The 27,730-nt window shown below is 41.1% G+C and overlaps 4 protein-coding genes and 1 long non-coding RNA gene across 5 annotated transcripts in view; 2 read left to right on the plus strand and 3 right to left on the minus strand.

The window, feature by feature from the left end:
- LOC139626277 (uncharacterized) overlaps positions 1–6,022 on the minus strand; it is a 23,210-nt gene extending 17,188 nt beyond the window's left edge. The window contains exon 1 of the long non-coding RNA XR_011692185.1: positions 5,883–6,022. This is a non-coding gene — a long non-coding RNA (uncharacterized lncRNA). The remainder of the gene's footprint in view (positions 1–5,882) is intronic.
- Positions 1–9,183, plus strand: part of LOC139626270 (solute carrier family 22 member 23) — a 21,599-nt gene extending 12,416 nt beyond the window's left edge. Inside the window, exons 4-10 of the mRNA XM_071486557.1 lie at positions 2,957–3,143; positions 3,445–3,572; positions 4,483–4,585; positions 4,802–5,028; positions 6,442–6,474; positions 6,670–6,793; positions 7,146–9,183. Of these exons, the coding sequence (XP_071342658.1) occupies positions 2,957–3,143; positions 3,445–3,572; positions 4,483–4,585; positions 4,802–5,028; positions 6,442–6,474; positions 6,670–6,793; positions 7,146–7,566 (1,223 nt within the window). The 3' untranslated portion in view covers positions 7,567–9,183. The remainder of the gene's footprint in view (positions 1–2,956; positions 3,144–3,444; positions 3,573–4,482; positions 4,586–4,801; positions 5,029–6,441; positions 6,475–6,669; positions 6,794–7,145) is intronic.
- psmg4 (proteasome (prosome, macropain) assembly chaperone 4) lies at positions 9,065–11,266 on the minus strand. Its single transcript, XM_071486561.1, has 3 exons — positions 10,998–11,266; positions 9,977–10,052; positions 9,065–9,451 (listed from the first exon to the last, which is right to left on the minus strand). Exons 1-3 carry the CDS (start codon positions 11,172–11,174, stop codon positions 9,330–9,332), a joined length of 375 nt encoding a protein of 124 aa, XP_071342662.1. The 5' UTR covers positions 11,175–11,266; the 3' UTR covers positions 9,065–9,329.
- A 461-nt stretch (positions 11,267–11,727) lies between these two features.
- On the minus strand, positions 11,728–15,830 carry bphl (biphenyl hydrolase like). Its single transcript, XM_071486559.1, has 7 exons — positions 15,358–15,830; positions 13,641–13,744; positions 13,305–13,471; positions 13,069–13,222; positions 12,799–12,930; positions 12,138–12,261; positions 11,728–12,034 (listed from the first exon to the last, which is right to left on the minus strand). Exons 1-7 carry the CDS (start codon positions 15,444–15,446, stop codon positions 11,944–11,946), a joined length of 861 nt encoding a protein of 286 aa, XP_071342660.1. The 5' UTR covers positions 15,447–15,830; the 3' UTR covers positions 11,728–11,943.
- Positions 15,831–18,213: 2,383 nt separating this feature from the next.
- dusp22b (dual specificity phosphatase 22b) lies at positions 18,214–27,730 on the plus strand. Its single transcript, XM_071486560.1, has 7 exons — positions 18,214–18,440; positions 18,563–18,596; positions 20,997–21,079; positions 24,090–24,139; positions 24,645–24,719; positions 25,359–25,530; positions 27,087–27,730. Exons 1-7 carry the CDS (start codon positions 18,420–18,422, stop codon positions 27,231–27,233), a joined length of 582 nt encoding a protein of 193 aa, XP_071342661.1. The 5' UTR covers positions 18,214–18,419; the 3' UTR covers positions 27,234–27,730.

A 27,730-nucleotide genomic window follows, 5' to 3' on the forward strand; every position in this document is an offset into this window, starting at 1 on the left:
ATCAGAGTTTTGTTTGCTGCTCTTTGTTGCCCTCCCATTGTTTCATCGTTCCCTTTATTCCATTCTAGTTTTTGTTTTGCAAACCCTCTGCAACTGTTCACTTTCAGATGTAAAGACAGAGGAGAAGCTGCTTGGTGAAAGGAGGAGGAGGAGGAGGGAGTAAGAGGAAGGGAGGGAGGGGGGTAAGGAGGGTAAGTCGAGGTGGGGGATGGTGGCTTCACAGAGGGTGAGAGAGCCACTTCAGCCCAGATGAGCAAGAGGGAAGAGTGGGCAGGAGGGGGGTGAGGGAGGATCGGCCCACAGGGGGAGCAGTGAGATAATCAGCACAAGGAGAACCATTCTCCACTCGGCTGGAACAAAAGGTCCCTGCCAGTTTGAGTGTGTGTGTGTGTGTGTGTGTGTGTGTGTGTGTTGATATCCCAGTGAAGCAGTGGGATCAGATCCCCAGAGTGTTGGGGAGTGTTTTTTGTTTTGTGAGGTTGGTTTGGGGATGCACTGCCTTTGCCAAGGTACAGTCAATTTCTTTAGTTTGTGTGTGTGAGTGTGTGTGAGTGTGTGTGTGTGTGTGTGTGTGTGTGTGTGTGATCCATTCCTATCGACTGCTGTGGACAGAAGTACCACAGAGACACGGCGCTGTGTTGTTTGCCAGAACAGACAGACGGGGTGACATCAGTGGTGGAAACTAACTAAATACACATGTAAACAAGCACCGTACTAATATATTGATCCGGACATAGTTGTTTGACACTTTTATTTTATCCTACTTTACTTAGATCGTATTGTTCCACTAGTTTCTTTGCAGATAAAGGTTTCACATACAAAATATGAATCAAATCAAAATATGAACGATCGTTATGTATCAAACTACCCAACAACAGAAAATAAAACAGATGAAATTACTGCAACCAGCTCCAACAATACAATTCAATAGCGATGCTACTTAAAGTTGCATGCATTGATTTTCTGGCCACTCAGGGGCAGCAGAATGAGTTAACAGCATCGACATATTATCACCTTATAAAGTTGTCAGGGTTAATGTGTTAGCATACTGTTGCTTATTTACACAACAAGCAGACAAGGCATCGTGTTTGTGTCTACCTGATGAATCTATGTTCATTATCCACTTTCCTTTTACTACTTCAGCTGCTTAAAAAAGCAGCTGTCTGCTTCTGCTTGAACCATACGGCAAATCTGCTTTAAAACCAAAACAATGAGCCGAAAGGTGGTAAAAGGCTCCACAGAGCAGAGGGAAGTGCAGAATCAGGGGATAATAATCTGGTAGTTTGTCAGTACGAACAACACATTTCCCACTACACAGCCATTTCATCCAGTGTTTAAACTAAATACTGATTAATTGTCGCTTTAAAGAATAATTACAGTTATGTTACAACCTGAAAATAAAAAAAGTAACTTGTAAAACAGTTACTTAAATATCCATCACATTTCACAGACATAACACCCTGGTCAACTCTGACCCACAGTTTGACACAGGCCTACAGTTTGGGGATTATTACTGAAATTTTGGCAGTTTCAGCTTCAGTTAGGTGGTTTAGATAATCTGGTGAAACAACCTGTAAACCGGTCCGCGTTTTCATGCTTCTTGCCAAACTGAACTTTGCTGTTACCACGTTCCTAGAGTGGTGAGCACAGTGTTATTGTAACTGATAGAAATGATGGCCAGAATTACAGAAATTAAATTACAGAAAAAAAAGGAAAGATTTATTTCACTGGAGTATTTTGTACTACTTTTACATTACATTTGTAAATGACTCAATAAAGGCATTCAAACCACACTGGAGCAAGAACTAGTGGTCATCCAAAACTGAGAGTGTAAAAGTACTTTGACTCATGTCAAAGGTCTAAATAGTTTTTACACCAGTGGCTGAAGTTGCTAAATGAAGAGAGTGAAGAGCGCGGCAGACGGCCAGGTTAAGGATTATGGGTCAGTGTAATTTCCTTCCTCTGTTTTGGTTCCTGTGGGGGAGGCTTTAACTCTAAAACTCTAAGTCTGGGGCAGAAGAGACAAGAGATGAAGGGATTTAAAGTAATACCTTCATTCTTTTTCATCTCGACCTCCCTCTAACTGAATCGTTTTCTCATCTTCCCCTTATCTGAAAATCTTTATCATCTTTGTCTCTTTTTTTTTTGGTTATTCTCTCCTTCTCCCTCCACCTCTCTTCTTGTGTGTCTCTCCCGCTCTTGCTTGTCTTTATTATCATTCCCACGGTGAGTCCTCTGATGAATGAAGGGACTTTTTCATGTCCTTCGAAGGGAAAAGTAATTTGTATTCTACCCCTGCTCTTCTTACTCTCTTTCTCCCTCTCCTTCTTCCCCTATTTCCTCCCTCTCTTTCTCTTCTTCCCCACAATAAGAATTGACAGTTCATGAGGCCAGGTTAGCAAGCCCCCCCCCCATCACCACCTCCTTCCTCACCCACCGACAATGGTCACCTTCAAAAAGACCTTGCCATATGGACTAGGCCATCTGGACTGTACCATGTTACAGGCAGTAGGGGAGGGGAGGGGAAGGGGGGCGGATTAAGGGACGGTTACATTGAAGCGCTTGCTGAGCAGTTGAACCCTCTCACCAGCCTGCACTTGTAGTCCATCCTAAGCTCATAAAGAGGTCCGGTGTTAAACTAGTTCTCTCTCAGGGGACGGAGTAATCTCAGTAATAGGAGTCCTCAATAATTCAGAGAGGAAATTCAATACTGGCTCCACCATTAAACAAACACACACATCACACTCTTCAAGACCATTGAGGCTGCTGCTTAGTTTATGATGGTAATCACATCCACGGACACATCCACACACATCCAGCTCATACATAATTTACCCGTCTCCCCTGGTGCACCAACACTACAACAATCTGTATTTCTGTGAAACTGAATCTTCCTCTGTCTCTCCTCTCTCCCTCTCTCCCTCTCTCTCTCTCTCTCTCCATCTCCTTATTTTAGGGATCGAGCTTTGTTTGCCAGGCTGGCGGTTCTCCATGACCATGGTGGCCAGTTTTCTGATGGTGGGCGGGCAGCTACTGATGCCAGGGGTGGCCGCTCTTTGCCGCAATTGGCCGGACCGGGATGACTGGCAGGTCCTGCAGATCGTCATAATCAGCCCTTTCGTTCTGATGCTGCCCTACGTCTGGTGAGTCCCACCCTCTGAGGAAATCCACAGTGGGGAAGCGGAGGAGGAGGGAGTGGGGGGGTAGGAGGAGGGCAGATTCTCCTTGTACTGAGCCAGGCGATGGCTTGTACAGTACACACTGCACTGCACAGTACTGAGCACGCTCTGCTTCGAGTTACAAACAATACTCTCTTTCTCTGCTTGTTTTCGTCTTTCTGCCTGTTTCTCTTTCTTGCTTTTGCAACACATTCTGTCCTCATCCTTCTTTGTCTGCTCTCTGCACATTTTTCTCATTCCTCTCTTTCTCTCTCTCTCTCTGCAGGATTTTTCCGGAGTCATTGCGCTGGTTGCTGGCCACCCAGCATTACAGGCGGTCCAAAGCCATGATGCTGCACATCGCCAAGAAGAATCAGGTTGACATGACAACCGAGCCCAGTGGAGTGCTCACAGGTGAGGACGATTTCAGGAGGGACAATAAAAAAGATTAAACATCCAAAGGCCATTTCGCTATGAATGAATATAATTTCTTTTGCTTTATTCACTTCATTACGCAAATTATTTTAATTCATCGTCTGTGCTGTGTTGCAGCTGCTTCTTGGTGTGTGATGAAATGAACATGCAACCAACACAAAGACAATGAGTCACATACAAAGACTCAAAGATGCCTCTATACATGTGTGCAGACACGTTTTCAAGCAGCATTTCCTGGCCTGTTCATGTGATGAAATGCAATTGCAATCAGAAACACAAGTTCCTTTAGAAAGTTCATAAGCATTTTCTCACTGGAAGATCAATAAAGTGGGACTTTACTACTGGGCTACTACTAATAATTATTTTCATTCACAATGAATCTGTGAGCTACTCTTATGATTTGGTGTTTCGTTGTAAAATTGTGAAAAATGTGCACCATAGTTGCTTAGAGCTCAAGGTGACGTCTTCAAATTGCTTGTTCCATCAGACCAACAGTCCAAAACCCAAAGATGTTCAATTTACAATGACACTCGGCAGCATATTCAAACATTTAAGAAGCTCGAACTAGCAAATGTTCAGCATTCTTGTGGGATAAATGACTTATTCTATTATTAAAACTGTGGATGACTAATTGTCTAGCAGTTGTGCAGTCCTCTCTCTGCCACCAACACGTCTTCCTCCCCTGCCTCGGTGTTTGATTCACTGCTTCTGCCTCTCCTGTGGCCAAACAGACTGATAGATGATGAGAGGGGCCAAAGGGATGTTCTATATCTATCTAAAGGCCCCACAGCACATTAGCTTCTCTGTGCTAAAGGTCCCTTAGCGGCCGGCCTCTCATTACCCTCTGAAAGAAAAGGTCTCAAGGTGTGCGTTTCATGTTTCCTACCAGAGCTGGAGCAGGAGCTGCACAAGAAACCCCAGAGGACCTGCATTGTCAAGATGATGAGCACCAGGAACCTGTGGAAAAACATTGTGGTGCTGTGTGTCAACTCGTAAGTGTGTTGCGTTTGTGGCTGGGCTTGTACAGTTCCTTTGCTAATCAAAGCCAACATCCGTTGTGTTGAGAGAGCATGAATTACACATGAGCTCGTCCTCCAGAGAGAAATGAAGACATGTATGTGAGTGTAACTCGCCCCGTGGCGGACGCATGTCTCAGGTACCACCTCCCTGTCCGCTTTCTCATCATTTGTTTGTGTGTCTTTATGCAGCCTGACAGGTTACGGGATCCACCACTGCTTTGCCCGCAGCATGATGGACCCGGAGGCCCAGCCGACTGCTCTGTGCCACGCAGACTATTACACTATGGCTGGCATCGCTGTGGCAACCTGCCTGGCACTCTGCCCCGCGGTGGGGTTGATGGGACGTCGCGGAGGACTTCTCACCTTCATGATCATAACAGCCCTGGCATCGCTACTACAGCTGGGTTTACTCAACTGTGAGTAATCACATAGATAAATACACAATCATTCACTAAACTGCACCCAACTATTACTCAACAGTTACTGTTGCTATGTTATGTCAAGCTTTGGATTTTAGCCTGGCAACTGTGCATAAAAATAACTGATGCCAAAATTTGGATAAAAAAAGTTTCTGTACTTATCTGGGCTGAAAAATTGGTGTATTGACAAAAGCAAAATGCAACAAAGTTAGTAAATAAATCATGACACGTGACTTAATCTCCATAGAAGCTTCCGGTGAAGAGACAAAGGAGTGGCAGACCAAACATACAGACAAAACATACCAACAAGATCTGTAATGATCCTTAAATGAATGCATAAACCTGGTTAATCACAACAGTGTCAGATTTACCACTCAAAATGTTGTGTCTACAGAAGTAGACAAAAGCAGCTTGTCATTTTTAGCTAGCGACCATTTGGCTGCATGAAATGTCAGCTGCAGCTGTCATATTTTATCAGCTGTAGTTAGCTAATTAGTGCTAATTGTGTGAGTTTCTGGCTGAGTTGTTTGAAACTGAAAAGCCTCTAAAGATCTTTTTACTTTACATTTGATGGCTGCATAATATCATGCTAACTCAGAGCCAGACTTGGCATTTTGTTGCTCAAATTTAAAAAAAATAATTCAGTTTTACAAGAGAGAAGGTTTCAGAGAAGAGAAGAAACCAATGAATTTAGCTGATAAATCTCAGGCTAATAGCAGGACAGAGCTGCTAAAGTTACCCTAAACTCTCATATAACGCCAGCATTATACAGCAGAGGCTCCCAGTGGGTTCGTCAGCTCTGAACAAGGCTTCTTACGTGCAACCGCACAAAAAAGTAATAGTACACTTACCTCATGTTCTTTTATTCTTTAGTCGAGATGCTAAGTTATAAATATAGGTTGTAGCTACATTAATATCTTTCCTAGTTAAAAAAAACAACCTGTTTAATTCATTTATTTCACTTTTACACATCTTGTGTTTTTCTTTAGACGGTAGATTTTTAAAAAGCTAACTCTTACTGCCCTGTGCACGTCAAGTCGTCGGCTGATGATGGAGTTTGACAGACCTGCTGTGCATAGTTACAGTTGACGAGCTATAATTGGACAACTGCTGTTTGGGGAAAGGTTTAAGTCAAGTTGAACTCGTATGCTTTACTTCCCTGTGTCATTAAATCAGTAAATCCCACAGTTTAAATGTCTCTAATAGGAGCCTCTCCTGACTCCCCCTTTTTTTGACCTACATGTGCAGTATGGAGCCATTATTTCAGGCTTCAGTGGTAAAACTGTTCAGATTTGTCCTGAAGGCTTTTTTCTGCTTGTTTTGAGTCAGCGCTGACTGTGCTGCCCTTTGTGCTTACTGATGACATGTTCTCCTCTCCTCTATTTTCCATTGCTCGCTAATGGAATCCAGTAATTGGGAAGTACAGCCTTCGCCATGACACAGGTACGGCTACAGTATGGCAATTTGTGACATATAATGATTCCTTCCAACAGTAAATTAGAAGTAGTCGTTTCTATTATTGTCTAATTTTGAAGTCACTCTACCAGATTCTCATAAGCAGTCGAACCTTTATGTTAGGCTGGGTGTTGATTGTGTTGTATGTTGGCTGCTTACATGTTGTTGCCCTCTTCTGGACAGTTCTGCGAGACACTCTGAACAGGAAATTCTCGGTGGCCTTCTCCATCATCGGGATGTTCTCCTCTCACGCTGTCAGCATACTCAGCATTTTCTTTTGTGCTGAAATCACTCCTACTGTCATCAGGTGAGCCTGGATGCTGAAACACAGAGAGTACAACGCACAGGGGAGCCTCCTGACTTACATTTAATTACACACGTGAACAGTAGCTGATGAAGCGCAGCAGGAGAGCCCGCTGTCTGAAGTCACACTCACTCTGCCTGCTTTCACACCTCCGCACACTTGAACAATCACTGTATTGAAGCAGGCAGGCTTGTCTGATTGTTGGCTTTGGGAGGTTGCACAATTTGTTGGATGCAGCCTGGATATGTGAGGGAGTGTCAGACATTGTTCAACAATCTTACAAGCCCTTTGTTTGGTGCTGTTGTTTTAGTCATGTAAGACTAATGGACCTGCTGTGGTTTCTCTCCCTGTGCAGGGGTGGAGGGCTGGGCCTGGTCCTGGCTAGCGCTGGCTTCGGCATGCTCACCGCTCCCATCATGGAGCTCCACAACCAGAAGGGCTACTTCTTGCATCACGTGATCTTCGCCTGCTGCACCCTGCTGTGCATCATCTGCCTGCTGCTGCTGCCTGAGCCCAGGGGCCAGCCCCTGCCGGAGAGCCTGGCTGACGGAGAGACCTTCACCCGTCAGACCCTGCTCAACCCCGGAGAGCAGCACCTCCTTCTTGCCAAGGGTGACAGGGACTACTCCCGTGTCCACGACACACCATTACACCTCTCAGCCACCGGGGGCGCTACAGTGGCGGTAGCCACTGCTCTGGCAGCGGTACCTGCCTCGTATGCCCTGGCGACCGGTGGGGAGGTGATTGGAAATCGTGCCATAGCCAATGGGGTGTGAGCATCATAGCAATAGTCCACTACTCTACTATTAAATGCTCAAGCATTAACCTGACTGAATGGTCTCTTGAAAAAAAAACAAAACAGACATTTAAGTGGAAAAAAAAACAAATGAACCAGATGGACTCTTGTAATGATGAGGTTTGAGATGGTGACGATAGTAATTTTGTGTAGTTTGTAGTGATTATGATTCATTCAGGAGTTGCCAAAAAATATTGTCCTGGACTAAGTTTATCTGAGGTCAGTGTGTGTTACGTAATAAGAAGGTCTCGAGTGGTGTTGTTGAATCTCTTGCACTGACGCTTCGCTCCGTCGAGAACGATCTGCAGGTGAAAGGAGAAGACGCAGGCAAGCGGAGAGGCAAAGTAGAGCAGACCAGCTTTCCATCATGTGTGCTCTGTGAGTTTTGTTTGTAGTTTTGACTCGTTGAAAGAGGATTTCACTGCATCTTATAATTCTTTATAAGTTATTTTGCACTAAATGTCAGAGACACAATCAAGTGTTTGTGATTTTCAGCCAACACATTGGAGATCCAGGGATTGGCTAAACCACTACCACTCGTTTTTGCATGAAAAGGGCACAAATGGTTTTACACGTTCTCTCTTCTTTATTTGTGGTCCCTCTACAAGAAGTCCAATGTGGCACTTTATCCTCAGAGATGAGGTCAGTGTAGACACTGATTTTTTAAAGAAGCATTACTGCTGTTGTTGTGGGTGTATGATGGTTGTCTGATGTTGACACACAGCCGGAGACCTTGGCAGACTGTAAGTGTAGCCTATAGAGACTGTGGGTAATGCTAAACAAATCTGAGAGTTGAACGGACATTAAGAGTGACCAGTCAGCGTACTAGTGTATGTCTTATGATGCATCTCAGCATTTAAATGGCTTTATCGCGATGGCTCTGTTCTTTTTAACAAAACAGAGAATGTAATTTAAGAAAACCAGTATTTATTTTGTCATGCTGCCAAGGGCAATTTTGTTGCTTGAAATACCTCCTTAATTAGCCAATATTTCCACTCCGACTCTCACTCCTTGTTCTCTGTACCGTGGTAATGTCGTAATCCTGCTCCTAGGATGTGTAACTCTAGCCAGAAAGCACAATATTTTACAGTTTTTTTAAATAAACGTTTGTGAAGATTAGTATAGAGCAGCATCGACTGCGTAGACCTGGCCTAGTTGTGATTAGTGTACATTTATACACTTTACTATGTAAGTATCCCTTAGGACTGGATAAAAATATAAGGTATGTATACATGTGCCATTCATTCATAATGTATCAACCTTACTTTTATAGGATATAAGCACATCGAATAGATAAACCATGCCATGAACCATTTTTGTCCAAATATACCTGAATCCACAGATCAAACGGATCATCCTGTTTTTAAAATCACGTTTAGTACACGGCACGTATTTTGAACACACTGTATGGTTTGGTAGTTTGTATGTTTTCAACAGTTAAACACTCAGAGAGAAAAAAAAAAGAACCCAACCACTAATGCTGTTTTCTAAGTGTTATTTTTTTAATATGATGCATTTGTACAAAAAGCCATAGGCCTACATGTTTTGATAATAAACCACTTAATTTATTATGTCAATAAAAGAACACTTGATGTGACTGTTTGTGGTTATTGTGTTGGAATATGTTTACAGTATCTGAAGGAGTATTTAAGTCCAAACAGGGGGAGGACCTGCCATGTTTTTCACCCCATCCTTATGTCCTCAGTTCCATCCAAAAGATGCTCAATAAATGACCAAACGTGCTCAAAAGTGTTCAGGGTGAAGCTCCAGCTCCTTTTTGATCCTGTTCTCCACCAACAGACTGAGGTTGGAGTCTGTCATCGGAAGACTGTAACTTACAAATACTTGCTTTTTGGTCTTCTTTGCTGCAAAATACACAAAAACAGACAATTATTTAATTATTTATTATTTAACCTGAAATGTTTTGCTTAAATAGATCTAAACTAATTAAGTTGCCTTCCTTTAAAGAAGCATTGAAGTGATTTTTAGGTGGTGTTTTTCACACCAAACAGGCAGCCACTGGTTTTATCTAAATCTGGTGTGGTATGACTGTCAACTTGTGGAGGCTTGTGAATCTAATCTGTCACAATCAACATCATTATCGCTTTTATTTTTGTCAAACTCAGACAAGTTTCTGCATATTGACTTTCACAATGCACTAAAATGAATGGAGGCTGTTTGCTGCCTGGAAAGTAGGAAAAACACCTGAAACACTACAGCAGGATTTTCAGAACTGTTGGCAATAACGATTAGCTAAAACATACATAAACACATTATGGTTATTTATATATCCACTAAATATGACCACATCGGAAGCTTTTTAATGAAATACTGCTGCATTAGCAAACACATTAAGACAAATAAACTCATGCAAAGTCATTCATCATTACCTAATCTCTGTGACAAAGAATTTGGAGCAGTATTGGATGGGTCCCCCATGACTAATGTGGACAATGGCATCGAATCCTGCAGACAGAAAACAAGCACAATGGTTGTTAGCAGCATTCGCAAAAGAATATTATTAGCTGTAGTAAAAAGTAATGGTTCACTCTCTGAACATCTTTTTGTTACTCCAGGACCAAAATGTCTTAAAACGGAGGGCGATAGATCCCAGATCATTTTGATTATTTAATCATCTGCCAATGACTTCTGATTGATGACAGCGTGGTTATCTCTATGGTTTGTGGTGTAGTTGGAGGATGTCAAGGGAAGAAAAACGCTGTTTTTTGAGCAGCAGATTTATTATATTTCATTTTCTAAGGACCCATTAATCAACCGGTGGCCCTGAACTGGAACAGTTCTCGATCATAGGGACTTTAAGATTAGATTACGACAGGGGTTACTACACAACAGAGACTCAACACAATGTGATAATAACCTTTCTCTTAAAGAATCAACTCATCCAGATCACAAAAATATGTTCCCCACTGTCCCCTCATGGTCTTCAGCTGTGGACACTAAAGGAGAGTGATATGGATAAGATCCTCTATCACTGGAAACATGATTTATCTCACATGACTGATATATTATAGTAGAAACTGTAAATGGATAAACGAATCAGAGCAGTATTTGGTTTTGATTTAAATCTAAAAATCCATTGCTGCCATTAATCAGTTCTACTCATTGTTTCACCTCCAGATCCATTAAATGGACAAATACAATTACAAACCCAGTATGGAAAAGATTTCTGGCGGCTGATGAACGAAAACAACCTCATGGTTTACACTGTCAGAGCATCCTCCTCTAAAGGGGGTTTCCACGAGTAGGAAAAAAACATTTCACCTCACCTCACCTCACCTCACCAGGTGATGAGAAACGTCTTAAAGCCTGAGCCTACTACAAAATAAGAGTCCTGCTATTTATTTTTTACCCGTATTCTTTTTTTTTTTGCCTGTTGTGTGTTTTACTCACATATCTGCTGCTCATTGAGACCGCCAGGTTGGACAGTGCCGGCGTTGAACCGACCCAGAGGAAAAACCCGCCGCTGAGCTTCATCACGTGAAAGTGTACGACCTGCTCCAGGATCTTCTCCGAGAAGTTGTGCACCGAGATGCCGTCAAACCCCGCTCCGTCCTGCGCTGCGCTCATCTTCTTCGACCCTGGAGCCGTTAGCCGCGAAACTCGTGCTAACTGTAAACACAACAGCGACTTCCGGGTTCCTGAGAAAAATCGTCAGGCCGAAACAATCGAACTCCGAGGCCAGCGAGCGCGGCACCGGCACAACGGATTCCCAAACCAAACCAAACCAAACCAAACCAAACCAAACTAAACTAAACTAAACTAAACTAAACTAAACTAAACTAAACTAAACTAAACTAAACTAAACTAAACTAAACTACACTTTTTATTGAATATAAATCAATATGTAACATAATTTCAGTACCACTTTATAATAAAGGCCACTATTATATATATATATATATATAATATAGCCGAGGAAAAGCAGCAGGTTCTCAGGTTCTTCTGAAACCACAGTGTTTGGCTTTTTTGCTTGAAAAATGACACTAACCAATAACCACTCATCAAAATAGTTGCTGATAAAGGTTTTTCTGATCAGTTAACTGACTAATCACTTCGGTTCCACTTATAACAGAAACTGTTACAGGAAATGTTGTATAATATGAGAAATAAGTCACCCACCTTCTTTGTAAATCATTTAATCATAGAAACAATTTGCACTGAAATCTAAAAATATTATGTGAATGCACAGTATTTAACAATTAATGCATCTATTGTGAGTCTTGTGAAAACAGGGTAGAAATGAAATGACTGATGAAAGTTTCCCATGTAAATATTTGACATGAGCTATTAGTCACCCTGTTTCTCCACCACAGAATGATTTGTTTCCCTGCATCAGTCAACCTTCCAGAAAGTCTTCCACCAGTTTGTTGAATTCATCAGCATACCTCAGGTGGAGATTGTGTTTGCCATCTGGCATCAGACGTAATCTAGATTTTGGGAAGAACAAAAAGAACACGCATCACTTGTAATTTTCTGAATCTGAGGTGGGTGTAGTCTGGCTGTTGTTTAATTGTGCGTTTGTGTTCTCACCGTGACCCCCTGATGTGTTTCAGGAGGTACTGTGGGTGGAAGCTGGGCACCATGGGGTCCTTCTCTCCATGAATGATGAGGGTTGGGCAGGTGATGAGGGGAAGAAGCTCCATGCAGATGCTCCCTGACCGGGGGACATTAAAGTCAACGTTTGAGGCTTGGTTCTTTTCAGTTTACATTTATTTAGAAAAACTCAAAATTAAGCAGCATCTCAATTCTACTTCCCATATGTTCCTTGTGTATATAAGAAGCAGAGATCTTGTGACAGTAATATCATTAACATATTAGCAGATCTCTTTATATTTTACAACCAAAGAGTCAGAATGAGTCGAAGAGATACTGAACCAAAGTTACAGATGCACAAACACGGTAGAAATGCAAATTGACTTACTTTGAAGTCATAACCACAAGTCTGAACCAACAGCTTTTGCAGTGATATGCAAATCCTAAAATGCTTTGCACAGATAGAATCAGGAGACTTTGAGCTTCCAAACAATGAATAATTTGTCATGGTTGCATGAAGATTTAAAGCAATACGGTGTATTTTAAAAGGTTAATTAGAGAAATTTCATTGAAGTTGCAAAGCGTTTCATTCACATCTCTTGGTTTTCATCATGTATGATGTTTTTCAGTCTTAGGTTGCACAACTTGACTTCAGTACCTTCTGGTCTTTTTGCAAACCGTGCGATCCCATCCACCCAGCCCTCCCAGGTTTTAGCAAAGACTTCCGCTCCGTACACCTCCTCCATGGGCTGCCTCATCCTCGCGCTCCACTTGGAGACATCACGGACCGCTGGGTGGTCCCATTAAAAAACAAAAAACACATGCGCACAAAACACAGTTGCAAAACACAGATAGCAAAGATTATTTCATGCAGAGTTCACAAAGAATGCCGACTGGCAGTTATCCATGAGAATAAAAACAGGAGTACCATCGTAAAGCTCGAGGTCATGCTGGGAAACGAAGGCATTGGACCCCCACACGACCATCCTGTTGATCAGGTCGGGGTTTCTTGCCGCTGCAATCAGAGCAGTGATTCCTCCATCACTCCACCCCAGCAGAGAGAACCTGCCAAAGCCCAGTGCCTGCAAAATAAAAGACAGTACACTGCATAGTCATTTCCAATTTGTAATGATTATGATGAGCTGCTGAAATGACTGACTATACCTTCATCAGATCCACTGCATCTTTTGCATCTCGCTCAAAGAAGTCAGAGGGAAAATCTCTGTCTGGGGGCCGGGATTGTCCGTAACCACGGGGATCCCAGCCGACTACAGTGAAGTGCTCTTTGTTGAGAGACTTAAGCTGAGGCCCAAAGTCTGTCCTTGTGCTACCTGTGGCAGACAACACCAAACTGGTTTTCACAAGAGGACGCCATCATACTGTAATCTGAATTAAGAATATGTTACGCTTATAGGACGTGAAACACAGATCCTGTGCTCAACACCAACTACCAGAAAGTCTCCTCTCTGATGTTAAGAGGCTGAATGTTGTTGCAGTTACCCAGAGCACCAGGTAGCAGCAACACAGCGTGTTTCCCTCTGCCTGTCTGCTCGTAGTACAGATCCACTCCATTGACATGCTGCCTGCCTGAGGCCACTGAAGAGCTGCAGGGAAAGGGACAGGTAGGTTGTGTCAGCAGCAGAACATCTGCTGTATGTGCTGACAGTCGCACTAACAACAAACAGGACAAAACAATTATTGATTTGTTTTAACAATTACAGAAATCATATAGTATCTCTGCAGGGAAAATACTTCATCTTTTCACTGGCCTTAAAATTTTACAGGTTCCCACAGCCCACAATGACAACTTCTGTTTAAACATGTTTGAATGAATCATGTTCAGTATTCTTGTTCTTGTTCCCTTTATTTGGTTGTGTGTAGTTTTTTTTAGTTACACTTGCCCTTTGCGGCAGTTTCAGAGTTTGCACCTCCAGGTTGCTGTGACCTGCTGTTGAACATTCCTCATGCTGTGCAAACATGAAAACATGAAGCTGCACTCAGTGGCTGCAGGAAAGGTCTTCAGTAGAGAAGAAATCTTGTGCACTTTTAGCAGGTGTTGTGCAGACATTCAAAATGTCCTACAGAGCCAATCATACCCCACAAGGTAAGATCCTGTAGATTTGGGTGGTTCTACAGGATGTTTTGATTTGTCTCAAAGAAAAGTTCACTGTCCCATAGGATTTCTTCTACACATAATGAAAGCTGGTGATTCATTGTGCAGTCATGGTAGCAGGTGTTGTTTTTGGTAGAGGCTGAAAAAAAATCATATGTGAAACACAAAATGTGTCCGTCCGCCTCTGCAATTTAACTATATATATATATATTCTCAGCCAACCTACCCGATATAAAGAAAGGTTAAATAAATACAAATGAATGCAAATGAATGTTTTTTTCATGATAATAGCAAATGTAAAACACTAATTATGGTTAGGCCTACTTACTTAGCAAAGACATGTACTTTGGTATCTTTAAAGGAAAAATCACCTCCAACACTTAAACTTATGTTTTATATATGATGCATTTCTTTCCATGCCAGACAATAAACCTTGAAAAACATAACGGTGGTAATTTAGTTTTTGTTTTTATATTTCAGGGACACTTTTTGTTATATTAAAAAAAACAAACAAACAAAAAACAGAAGAATGTCTAATTGTGAGGACTAGTAGATTTACCACATTTTAGAACGTATAATTTCTGTTCCAGACGTTTTAATACAACAGCTTAGATTTCAGGGACGCGAAAGGAAAACATACAATTTAATAGCACCAATAACAGCTGCTAAAAAAACAGTACTAGCATCAATAATAATAATAATAATAATAATAATGATAATAATAATAATAATAATAATAATAATAATAATGATAATAATGATAATAATGATAATAATGATAATAATAATAATGATGATGATAATAATAATGATAATAATAATAACAATGATGATGATAATAATAATAATGATAATAATAATAATAATTAACAGCGGGCCTTGCGGGTGTTTCCTCAGACTTATTTCGTCCGGACTGGAGACGCTGCGCCATCTAGTGGATTCAAATCAAACACGCTCCGAGAGACCGGAGAACATGTTGCTGAAAGCTGAACAGACGCTTCCTGCTTCAATACCGCAGCTCTCCGTGGTTAAAGTCCGCGTCTGAACAACTGTGCAGTGAACAGGGTGAGCACAGGGGGGGCAGTAAACGCAGGGGGCAGTTACCCGGACATGCAGGGCCGCACCGCTGCCACGGATCCGCTCATGTCGCCTCTGCGTCTGAACAAACGTCCTCCGAGCAGAAACAGCGCCATTTCTCAGCGGTGCAGACAGACGCAGGTCTCCTCTGCAGGCCCGCTCCTCAGCTGGTCGAAGCTTGAACACAGTACAGAGTGCAGAGTAAAGCTGCTCTGTGTCTCAGGGAGTCCAGGAAGCTGAACTCTCTCTGGCACTTTCCACCTCGTCTTTATTGACAAAAAAAATTTAAAGCGAAAGTACGAGAAGGAACCGTGAGGCAACGTCCACCTTCAGACTTTATTGAATAGTGGACACTTAACTCAGCATTCATGCAACAGGCCCCGTAGGTTTCTAAAAAGTTTCATAGTGATGTTTTTAAGCCTGTCTCCATAATGATAGATTTCCAGAGGAAATTTCCCTGAAAGAACTGCTCCATTGAAACCCAACAAAATATTGATTTATAATTAATTCCATATCAGAAACTTTCTCTGTTTTCCCTTTGCTGCAAACCAAATTTACTGGCACAAACAAAGTGACCTACCTACCTTCCTTTAATCATTTTTAAGAAGAATATTTTATAGATATTTTTTCCATTTCCAAGAAATCTCACATTTGATGAGGTGACAAAGTATGGAAATTACCATGAAACATCGATATGGCACCAAATAAGGAAATATTTCATGTTTTTATGGGCTATGAATGAAGAAATGTAGAGTCACTGAGAGACAAAGACATGTACTTTAGTTATGTTATGTACATGGTGACATTAAATTTGTTTCAGGTCAGTTGGACCCCCAGAGCTCTCCCTGTTAGTCTTCTGGACTAACTCCGGGTCATCACAAGTCCTGGCATCTTTGCTTTCCTTTGTCTAATAAAGGCAACAATATCCTGAATCTATCCTCGAGTGACCTGGAATATTTGAAGTAAATTTAATGGAAATCCACCCAGTAATAGTCAGGCTATTTCGCTCAGAAACAGAAATGTAAACCTCATGGTGGCACAGGATGAAAAACAATCTGGATCCCAGTGGTGGAGCGACCGGCAGACATCGCCGTCTGAGGAGCCATGATGTGAGTGTGGCTAATAAAAGCACCAAGCAAGGTCTGTTTCCAGACTCTCAGATGTGATGATTTGCTGTTTTTCTATGTTTTATATCATCAATTTTTGAACTGTTGAATAAAACAAGGTTGGAAATTGCAGTGGGCATTTTTTCATGATTCCCTGTCCAACAGACAAACCAATTAATCAATTAAGTCAGAAAATAACAGTCAGATTAATTGACAATGAAAATAATTGTTAGTTGCAGCCATAAAATGATCAGTGCTATAGACTTTATTGTGTTGTTTTGTTGTAGCTCCAGTGGATCTGCTGGGTGCAACAAAAAAAACTGGCATCAGTAACTCCTGAGGTTACATCCCTGCTTCTTTTTAAAGATAAATTTAATCATCAACATTTCACATTGTTTAGTATCTATATACAGTATCCACCCCCTCCACCCACAAACACATAGACACACACCTACACAAACTGAGATCTTCTTACAAAGGTGTTTTTTGTTTTTTTTACTTACAAAGGCCCCTTATTTGTAATGTGTGATGTGTGTGTTTATCAATGGGTCTGCAATGAGCTGTTCAGACCTAGTTCTCTGAGGCAGGCAGCTTTTTGTAAACGCCTCCACTCCCTTCTGCTTGTCAGAGCGTCTGAGCTCTGCCACACACTGAACCACACACAGGAACACAACACAAAGCGACAAAACCAGGCTAAAAATACCTTGATCGCCTCAGAGCGATGTGTTGAAGATGCAGCTGAATTTACTGGAAATGCAGTGACTGATGCAGATTCCAGTGGACGTCCACTGAGAAGCAACACACACAGTTTAAAATAAATGGGGGAATTCTTAGTTTCAAGATACAATCAAATTTATAAGCAAGGCTGATAAATTAGAAGAAATCGTGATGCATCAATTTGATAAAAATAATTTGAATCACTGATATTTCATGATAGCAGATTTCATATTTTGGGGGGTTGTAGCCAGTGGCATGGTCTGTTGACCACTTTGGTCCAGTCTGAAAACACCAAGCAACCATTTGATGGATTTCCATGAAATTTTGTACAAGCATTCAGGGTCTTCAGATGCCAAATCCTACTGAGTTTGGTGATCCCCAGACTTTTCCTTAGGCTCCACCATGAGGTTGATGTTTTTGTTCAGGAGTGAAATACTTTTACAGTTATTTGGATGTTTGTACCAGCATTTGGTACAAACATTCATGGTCACTTATTAAAATATCTTGACATCTACTACCTGAGTTGACACAAAATTTGGTGCAGAAGTAAAAATACATACTATGCAAGCAAATTGAATATTTTTGGGTTTTGATGATCGCCAGACTTTTCCTCAGGCTCCACCATGAGGTTGACATTTTTTCTTTTGGAGAGAAATACCTTGACAAATATTGGGATGATTGCTGTGCCATTTGGTACAAACATTCATGGTCACCTATTAAAATAGCTTCATATCTACTATGTAAACTAACACAATGGACTCATAATTTAAGCTAAATGGGGAATTCTACTTCTTCTTAGACATTGTCCCTGTCATATATAGCTGAGGCTGTTCATTAAATTGAGATTTATTGCAAGCGGTATGTATTTAGAGCCTTGCTCAGGAGTGCTCCTTGTACGGTTTAACCCCTCAGCAGATAGTGATAGCCAGGCCTGTTCTCTGCTGCCCTCCGGCCTGCGAACCATCTTTGTCTGGTTGGTATGTGCCTATCCTCAGTCCCATGACCCTCTCCTGATCTAAATATAAATATCCAAGCAGGGTGATCCACTGCTAAGGTCACATTACGTCATCCCAAGCAACATATTCTCAATGAAGTAGCACAGGGGGCATGAGCACTGAAGGCGTTGAAGGCTTTATGATATCCTTGCTCCCACAAAGAAATCGTCAGGGATGGTTCGAAAATGGTGTGATGCAGTCATAGATTGTGATGCAGCCTGAGTAAATTTGTCCTAAACTTGATGGTGTCCTCCTGAGACTTGTGGCAGACATGGGTAATGGAATAAACAAGGTGCAGTATCGTATCATGTGGATTAACTCTACAAAAACCTTTATTAGCTGTCATACCTGTTTGTTCTTTTCCATTTCCTGCTTCTGCATTTTCCCTTTAACTCTATGTTAACCCTTCTTTAGGTTCTGCCTGATCTTTATCTTGGAAATATCAAAGGTATGTTCTCCCGTCTATTTTCATGTGAATGATGAATTGATTTATTTTCAGGATAAAGTAGTAGCGTGTGTTTCAGTTCCTCATATGGAGGGGCATGTGGTGAGATGCTACACTGAGCTCAGTTTCTATAGAGTGGAGAGGTCACAGCATGATTGAAGTAGTGTATTTTGATGTTAAAAAAAAACTATTACAGTGTGTTTTTTGCCTTTGTGTGTGTGTGTGTGTGTGTGTTGCGGGGGTTGTCAGGGTTGGTTTGCAGTTATTTCAGCAGCTGGAGGAAACAAATAATTTCTGAAGGCTGCTGTGAGTACGTGAGTTTTGGTGTGGGTGGGGATGCCCCGCAGCATGGGGGTGTCCCTGGTATGAACTGCATTCCACATATTTCCATAAAGCAGCGAATGCAGTCATTAGGTTGCTTCTTTTTTTAATCTGTATAAACACGTAAAGGTGACAACACAGGAAATTTGTAAAAATTTGGAGCACTTTGTGTAAACATGGAACAAAAACACGTAATAATGCTCAGGAATCAGTGTAAACAGGAAATCTGACATCATTCATGTTAACCAGGTTAGCTAGTCATGACTTGGCTTATTTTACAATATAATGGATGTTCTGTCTGTATAGTAGGTTAGTGCTGGCAATTATTATTATTATGCATAAAAAAAGGTTGTGATGCATTTTACCTCAAACAATCATTGCTATATAACCTAAAAAGTTATATAAAGTAACAACTACAAATGCAGGTAAGTGAACTGCTTTGGGATCATCTTCAGAGAAGCCAAAGTGAACATGCAGTACATGAAAGTGTATTATTTCAGCTTTCTTATCCATTTTATTTATTTTGCTTAAAGGTCCCATATAGTATAAAGGTAGATATCCATGTCTTTTTTTTAATTATAAAGCAGGTCTAGGTTCTATATTAATACTGTGAAGTTATCAAAGTCTCAGTCTACAGAGAAATGCACACAGCCAATATTCAGAAACTGAGCCTTAAAACCAGCCGTCAAGACTTCTGAAACTTTGTGATGTCACAACAAATCAGTCACTACTCTCATTCACGCCCCAAACTCAGCCCACCTGGACCCACCATCCTGCCTTACCAGGACTTGGTTTCTCTGAGTGTTTACCCTAGATCTGCTATATTTTACTTGGATCAGTCAGACAACAGTCAGCAAATCAGAAGAGAGGCTTCTGATTGGCTGACTGACCTGCTTTTACTAGAGCTTCACAGAGAGGCCTGAGAGAGGAGATTTAAAACTTTATTGAGATGGTTTTTGGTTCTTAAAATCACAAATATATCTTCTTATGGATATCAACACTTCAGATAAAACACAGGATAAGTGTAAAATATGGGACCTTTAAGAAAATTTACTTGTGTCTGTTTGTCCTCCTACTATAAATATTTACTGTATATTCAATAATTAATATAGCCTAACATTTAATATAATAAATTACCTAAACATGTAATTTAAAATTGCTAACTGCATCATACTGCATGAAGCTTTTTTTAGCCTAAGAGTTTAGCATTAGCTGAGTGTTTTCTTTCTGCATAATGACTGGGTTTAGCTGCTGCCTCATTTTGTTATGTGGAATTAAACTAAATTACCAAGATGTTTTTTTGCTGTCTGTTTTTATCATATTTTTGTTGTTATTGCTTTATTGCTGTTTTACATGTTAAAACAGGAGCCAAAAAGTTGTGTTGTTGTTGTCGTTGTCTATGTTGTGACTGGATTTTGACCTTGTGGGGCAGAGCCACTGTTCTCTGTTAGTGACTTCAGTGTGATATCAGCACCCTGGTAGCCCATAAATAAATCTATTTCATGACCAACACACTTGGGGACGTGTGTCATTGTGTGACCTTGGAGTTACTGGCTTACAGTGACTTGAGATTGTGTTTCCTCTGCATGTGTGTGGAGCATTTGTACTCGGTAGCCTCCTCAGATGTCTTTGTTTTATTTCCGTCTCACAGTTTTTATATTGCTTGATTTAGTTTATCTGGCAGGAGGCTTCAGCACAGACTCATTTTGGTGCTGTAGGTGGCATCATCAGCATCCTGCAAACTTGCAAAGCATGAGAAAAAAGTGTTCAAGACACATCTGTCCATAGTAGAAAACATTTGGCTTCCTTTCAAAGAACAAAATTTGATTAAAACTATTACTGTTTCTTGCTTTTGGGCCAAGCTGTTGGACTGTTTTAGAAACACTGGTTTTCCGGTTTTTCTTTCAGTTCAAAACTAGAGCAAAACTTTTAAGCCATAAGGCCAAATTTGCTTGGGAGACATTGTAGGAAGGGGAGGGGGGCTGTTGTTGGGGAGAAAATGCCCTATTTAGCTTTATGACTTGAGTTGTGATTGGATGGAGGGAGTATTTGCAATTTCTTGATTTTCTTTGCAATCCACAGATGCACGAGACAGGGAGCTGTTGGCGAAGCACAACATCACCCACATCCTGTCAATCCATGATACAGCTGCACCCGTCCTGGAGGTGAGCTGGCTTCTGTGTGTCTGATGTCGGCCTGTGTGACCCTGTGACCCCTACAATAATGCAGCCACAAAAACCTCCGCTGAACTCACCGGTGTTGTTTTTCCCCTTAATGTCCTTGCAGCTTCGTACTCATACTGAAAGTGTGAAATTTTGGCTGCAGCTCAAAGGTGCTCAGCTATCTTTTCCTGACTTCACATCTTCATAGGGCTGCAACTAGCAATCATTATCATTACCAAGTTATGTACAGAGAAATTTCTCTAGTTAAATGAATAATTAAAGGTCCCATATTTTATAATTTTCTAGTGTAAGTGTTGATATTGATAAGAAGGCATATTTGTTTTATATTTTAAGAACCAAAAACCATCTCAGTGTAGTTTTACATCTCCTCTCTCAGGCTTCTTTCTGGAGCTCCAGTAACAACAGGTCGGTTAGACAATCAGAAGAGAGGATCTGAGCCTCTCTTCTGAGAGCGGTGACTTCTTTGTTGTGATATCACAGAGTTCCAGAAGTCCTGACGGCTGGTTTTAAGGCTCAGTGTCTGAATACAGGCTGTGTGCATTTCTCTGTGGACTGAGGCTTTGATACTTTCACAGTATTAATATAGAACCTAGACCTGCTTTATAACCCAAAACACATGGACATCTCATCTTATACAATGTGAGACCTTGAAGATTGAAAAATTACAAAAATATATATATTTTGAAAAAACCCATGATAGTTTTCTGAAAAGAAAATAATATCTTCACATTTATGTGTGAAACCAGCAGATTTTTTGATGTCTTATATTTGAATAGTGATTCGACTGATCATCAGCCTTGTCATATTCTGAGGTTTCCTCTTCAACAGTGTGTTTATTACATAACCGGAGCTCATTGTAGTTTTAGGTTCAACAGGAAGATGTAATATAAAACAGTTTACAGAGTTCTATCAAATACTTTTGCAATAGACCACTTCAATAGGTGTGAAAGTCACATGTTCTTATTTTGCACAGAAAGATATACAACCTGGAATCCACCAGGTTTCACCAGAATAAGCAGTTTTCTGAATCACTTTGATGCTGCATGTGAGATCCTGATGAATATCTGAGAATTTCTGTGCAGCTTTCAATCAGTGTGTGTGTGTGTAGGTTATGGGATGCAGCTGTGATGCAGATGCAAGCCAGAACACTTCAGGATATCTTTCACACAAGATGTTTTTAGCACAGCAGCTTGAAGTCCATAAAGTCTTGAAAGTGGAACTGCATTTAAAAAAGAAAAGAGGTTTCTGGCTTTTCAATGCTGCATTTAGACATAGCAATTTGTGTATGAAAGAGCAGGAAAGGTGTTTTTCTCGTGTCTACGTGTCAGTCAGGAGAGAAAGAGCTGATTTTACTGTGAGAACCTGGTAGACTGAAAGTAGCAAATTGCTCCAATAGATTTACATTTGGTAACAGATGCAAGAATATACCTTCCTCTCATCTGCAATAATTGTTATTATCATTATAAATATATATTTTAAAATTGCCACTGGAGGAATAAAGCTCAACTGTGTGGTTTCCCTGTGGTGTTATCCTCCCAATGTAGCTGCAATAGCTCACAGCTGATTCAATATTACACACTTCTGATGTATATAAGCCTGTAATTATTTATGCAATGATTCACTCGACCTTGGATCTAGTGATTGTGATTTTATTAGAAAAAATTAAACGCATCTCATCATGAATCCTTCCTCCCTTCACGTCCATGTTTATAAATGCATCTGAGCTCCTCAGTGTCCGCTTTCACAACTTTCATCTTTTCTTGTTGAAAGCGAGCATGAAAAGTATTTAGAGATTTCTGTACACTTTCTCCATCCATGCTCGTCTGTCTCATTGAATGCTGAAGAGAAACAGCAACTTGTATTAGAGTATCACTACCCAAACTGGTCAACCACCAAAACTTTTTAAAAGGTTTTGGGCTTGAGATTGTGTGTCTCGGCCTGCAGACTCTGTCTGAGCTCATTGATCCCAGCCACCGTACAAATCTCAACCTCTTGTTCGCACATTGAAACGTATCACGCAGCTTTTTTTTTTTTTTTGACCTATGTGGCATAATGATGACTCAGGTCTGTTTCACCAGTATAGCCCAAATGGCCAGATGGGATGGTTCATTTGCATACCTAACAGTCAAAGTGCTGACTGATTGATTTCTTGGAAGACAGCCTGATGGTTCCTGAGAGAGGAAGGTAAAATTTGCAACCACCAAATCTCTGAGGTCAGATGTTCCATTTACTGTACAGTTTGTGGCTCTGATTAACATACTGCAAAATAAAATGACAGGCTCAGTTTTATGGAACAGTGGTCTGAGCTTCCTAATGCTCTTTTCCAAATCAAGACAATTTCTGCACTTATCCACATCTTGCATGCACATCGTTTGAGGTTTTTGTGCGTCTGGGTTTGGTTTTACAAAATCTTGGTGGGGATGAGTTTTAAGAATGACTGTGCAAAGATTTAACAGCACTTCTCAGTGTTTGTTTGGATATCCTGACTCCTCTTGACAACAATTACAATTTCACTGACATGCATACATGCTTCATCAATATGTACATGTTTATTAGTGTGTGTGAGTGTGTGTGTGCATGAGTACTTTGTCTGAGGTTCGTGTGAATGCAGCCTGACCATGTCTGGAGCACTTCCAGAACTCAGTGTGTCCCAGAGGGCTCAGGGGTTTTTGCAGCAGTGCAGTCATAACGGGACGAGGTGGTTTCTGTCCACTGCATGTACCATCAGCTGCCAGGTGCACTGCACAAACACACACACACAGACACACACAGGCGAATATCGTTATGTCATGACCTAGCACATAAGGGCTGAGCAGCAGGGTCAGTGGGGCTAAGTTTCAGGGGCCGCCCCATACACGGAGAAACAGGAAGTGAGTTAGACCCAGTATTCAAACAAGTGACCCCCTCTGAACTGTTGTACAGCAAAATGACAATTTAACAGAGAACATGTTGTACTGTTCGAGTCTAAACTTCTCCCTCCCTCACCCTCTAGGACATGACATACCTCTGTATATCTGCGGCTGACCACTCAAAGCAAAACCTGTGAGTATATGACACACGAGGTCCACAAATGTTTTAAGCTTCTTCAGTATCTCTCATCTGATGACCTGCAGGAACTTTAAATAAATAAAAATACAAGGAGAAAAGTCCAACAAGTCTAATCACAATCTTCACAGTTTAATTATAAAGAATCTCTGTATAAAATTAACTTTTTTTCATTTTACATACAACAGTATAATAAATAATAAATAAATCATAAAGTTTATAATGTCTTCTGGCTGGCGAGCAGGTTCCGCATTATTTGGTGGAATAAACACAACTGACTACCTCATCAACCTCATAAAAAATATTATAATACTAACACTAATAATAAACTTTATTTGTATAACACCTTTCAAACAAGAAATACAGCACAAAGGTGCATCAGGTGGAAGCAGTTACCTACTGACATAAAAACGTACTTATACCCAAACATTTACTTATTTTTAAAAAGGTTTAAAGGTGCTTAAACGTTTTAATTTCCTGTTTGATGTGTCCACATTTCTAGGATTCAGTACTTCAGAGACAGCATCATGTTTATCCATGAGTCCCGACTGAAAGGAGAAGGCTGCCTCGTTCACTGGTGAGTGAAAAGAAATCCTACATATACCACTGGTTGGTTCTTTATTTGTGTATTAATAGACTTAATCTAAAAGCAGATGCTTAAACTACACTTCACTTAAAATGGTTCAGCAGGGGAGGATTTCCACTGAGGGGTTTTTGCTTTCTTTCTTTTTTTTTGGAAGATGATTTCATGAAATGTAGGTGTTTACTAGACAGTTCTCTCCTTCCAGTTATTTAATTTAAAAATGGCATCAGGTCGTAAATTAAAGTATATGGTAACGAAACTGGTGTCATTTGCATGTGAGGACGCTGAAAGGAAGAAGCGCAGATATTCAAATGCAGCCGATTTTTGTTTGTAATGATGAGGATTTGTCTCGAGGTGATCACTGGCTGGAGGTCCTCAGATTTTATTAACCCCATTTTCATTTTCAACCACATCACTGTCACCAAACAAAACAATCAGTTTGGTTTGTGCTTTCATGGTAAATTTCATCATCTTTCATCTTTTCTCATATCAAACGTGCAAAATCAGGCATTTAACCACAGCTTTAGGAAAAAAGGGGTTTCACTTCTTTGTACACTAAAGAAGAGATTCTCAATACACTATGTGATGATCACTACAGCTAGCCTCCATAGCTTTGAAGCTCTGTGCTCTCAGTGTGGCAGGAGTGTCCCGCAGCGTGACTCTGGTGGTGGCCTACATCATGACGGTGACGGGCTGTGGCTGGGTGGAGTCTCTGGCGGCGGTGAGGGCGGCCAGGCCGTGTGCTGGGCCGAACCTGGGCTTCCTGCGGCAGCTGGAGGAATTTGAAAACACAGACCTGGCGGAAGTGAGTGACACCTCGGCGGTCTCACTTATAGTTATAACCCTAATAATTTTCATCATTTTGGATGCAATTTATAGATGTATTTTTTCAACAATAGCTATTCAGTGTATTTGCATTCTGAAGCTTCTTCTCTGTCCATATCTGCAGGAAAATGTTGCATGTGTTGTGATGTAGTAGGCAAATGTTGGTGCATGTGCAAGACAGCATTCAGTGTTAGCATATTGGATGACGTTGTCTGTCTTTTTAACTCCTCTTTTTTAAATCTGTGTGATGGGATGAATCCTCTGAGCCCGGTTTATTTGGCAGCTCTGTAAAAACATATGTGTATTCAGAAAACTGGCTCAAAAGTGGTGCCCCTTTCTGTCCTATGTCCTAATCCTACATTGGTCATCAGGTGCAAATGCCAACTTTAAAGGTCCAATATAGTATAAAGGTAGATGTCCATGTCTTTTTTGATTATAAAGCAGGTCTAGGTTCTATATTAATCACAGTATTAATATAGTATCCACAGAGAAATGCACACAGTCTGTATTAAGAAACTGAGCCTTAAAATTAGCCATCAGGACTTCTGTCACTTTGTGATGTCACAACAAAGCAGTCACCAAGCCCAGCCCACTCAGACCCACCATCCAGTCTTGGAGGATTTGGATTCTCTGAGTGTTTACTTGAAATCTATATTTTTATTGGATCACTTAGAAAACAGTCAGCCAATCAGAAGAGAGGCTCAGAGACTTGTTGAATCTAATCAAGATCCAAGGAACAGCACAAAGCTGTAGTGGCCACACTTGGTATTGCAGCCCTGGCCCAAAGCATATTTTCCCAACACAATTACTGGAAAGGAGTGGCTGTAAAGCGGTGAATACAGGATGACTCTTTTTGTCGTCAGAATTTGATCCATTCAGCTCGGTAATATTTGGAAGGTCGAGGAGCTGTAGGATTTAATCATTTCATCCCATTCATGTGTGCAGTTAGCCAATGGAATTAGAAGAATGAGAGTTTATCTTGATGAACCAACTGCTAATAGTTGCATAACAGTGGTGGATGGAAACATTCATTGATTCATATTTTAACTTTTCTAAATTTGGTTAAAATTTGTGCAACATTTGGATGGAAACCCACCTCTAGTGAGGAGTGAGATGTAGTGATCGTTCAAATGGGGATAATGGGGCACGCTTTAGGACAATCTCTCGTCTCGTCTTGTTTCGAAAACGATCATAATGTTGTGCTCATTCGTACAATCACACGACACTGGGAATGCAGCACTTTGTAAAGTGGGTGTGCTTGTCTGGTTGCCAATTTTGTAAAGTTACAGATATTGTCATATGTAGCGCCCCCATTCCAGACATTGGAAACGTGCATTGGTAGTAGGTTTCAGATGCTGTCTGATGGCTGATAAGCATCTGATTTGAACCAAACTGAACTAGATGCGTCACCAAAACACCAGGGCTGAAAACCAGATTTAACCACCATCTTCTCTGGATTGAATTCCCCTCAGATGGAGACTTGATATGTCTCTTTGATTGTGGCTAAGATTAGACTTTGTGCTCTGACCCCTCCAGTATCGCACCTGGTGGAAGGAGCGGTACGGGAAGAGCTCGTTGAATGACGAGGGGGAAATCAAGGCTCTTTTAACTCAGAAATCCAACTGCAGCAGCAATGCCATATCAACCAGCATCACTCCTGCGTTGGCCACGAGTGGGACCTGAAAAAAAACACGTCTTCTGCGAGTCTCGTCTTACCTCAGCTGAAGCTGCCGAGGACTGTGGGCTCCTGCTCGGACCACAGGACCCACTGAGACCAGACCTACTTTGAGGACTTCTGCTTTTCATGATTGACCCTGCAGAGAGAAACAGCAGCAGAAACTTTTGTCTCTTAGAAAAATTCTGTATCGATATGTGTTGAATCTCTTTTTTTTGCAGAATGGCTAAGCAATCATGTGATGGGGGAATTTTTTTTTTAATGTCTTTATCTTGAGTCCCTTTCGTCATGTCATGTCCTTGCCTCTAACTGTCAAAACAACATGCAAGGGCAGTCAAGCATGACACCAAGGAAATATGTACATACTGTCCACAGTGTGAACACACATTTAGCAGTGTACACTCCCCCTGTCAGTTACGTTATGCTGTGTCTTGTACTTGAAAAATGAGTATGACTTTCTATAGACTGTGTGAAAGCTGTCTTCCAGTAAAACACTATCACGAGA

Source organism: Trachinotus anak, unplaced genomic scaffold (genome assembly GCF_046630095.1).
Source record: "Trachinotus anak isolate AG129_WGS33_773 ecotype Australia unplaced genomic scaffold, CSIRO_AGI_Tana_v1 ptg000010l, whole genome shotgun sequence".
NCBI lineage: Eukaryota > Metazoa > Chordata > Actinopteri > Carangiformes > Carangidae > Trachinotus > Trachinotus anak.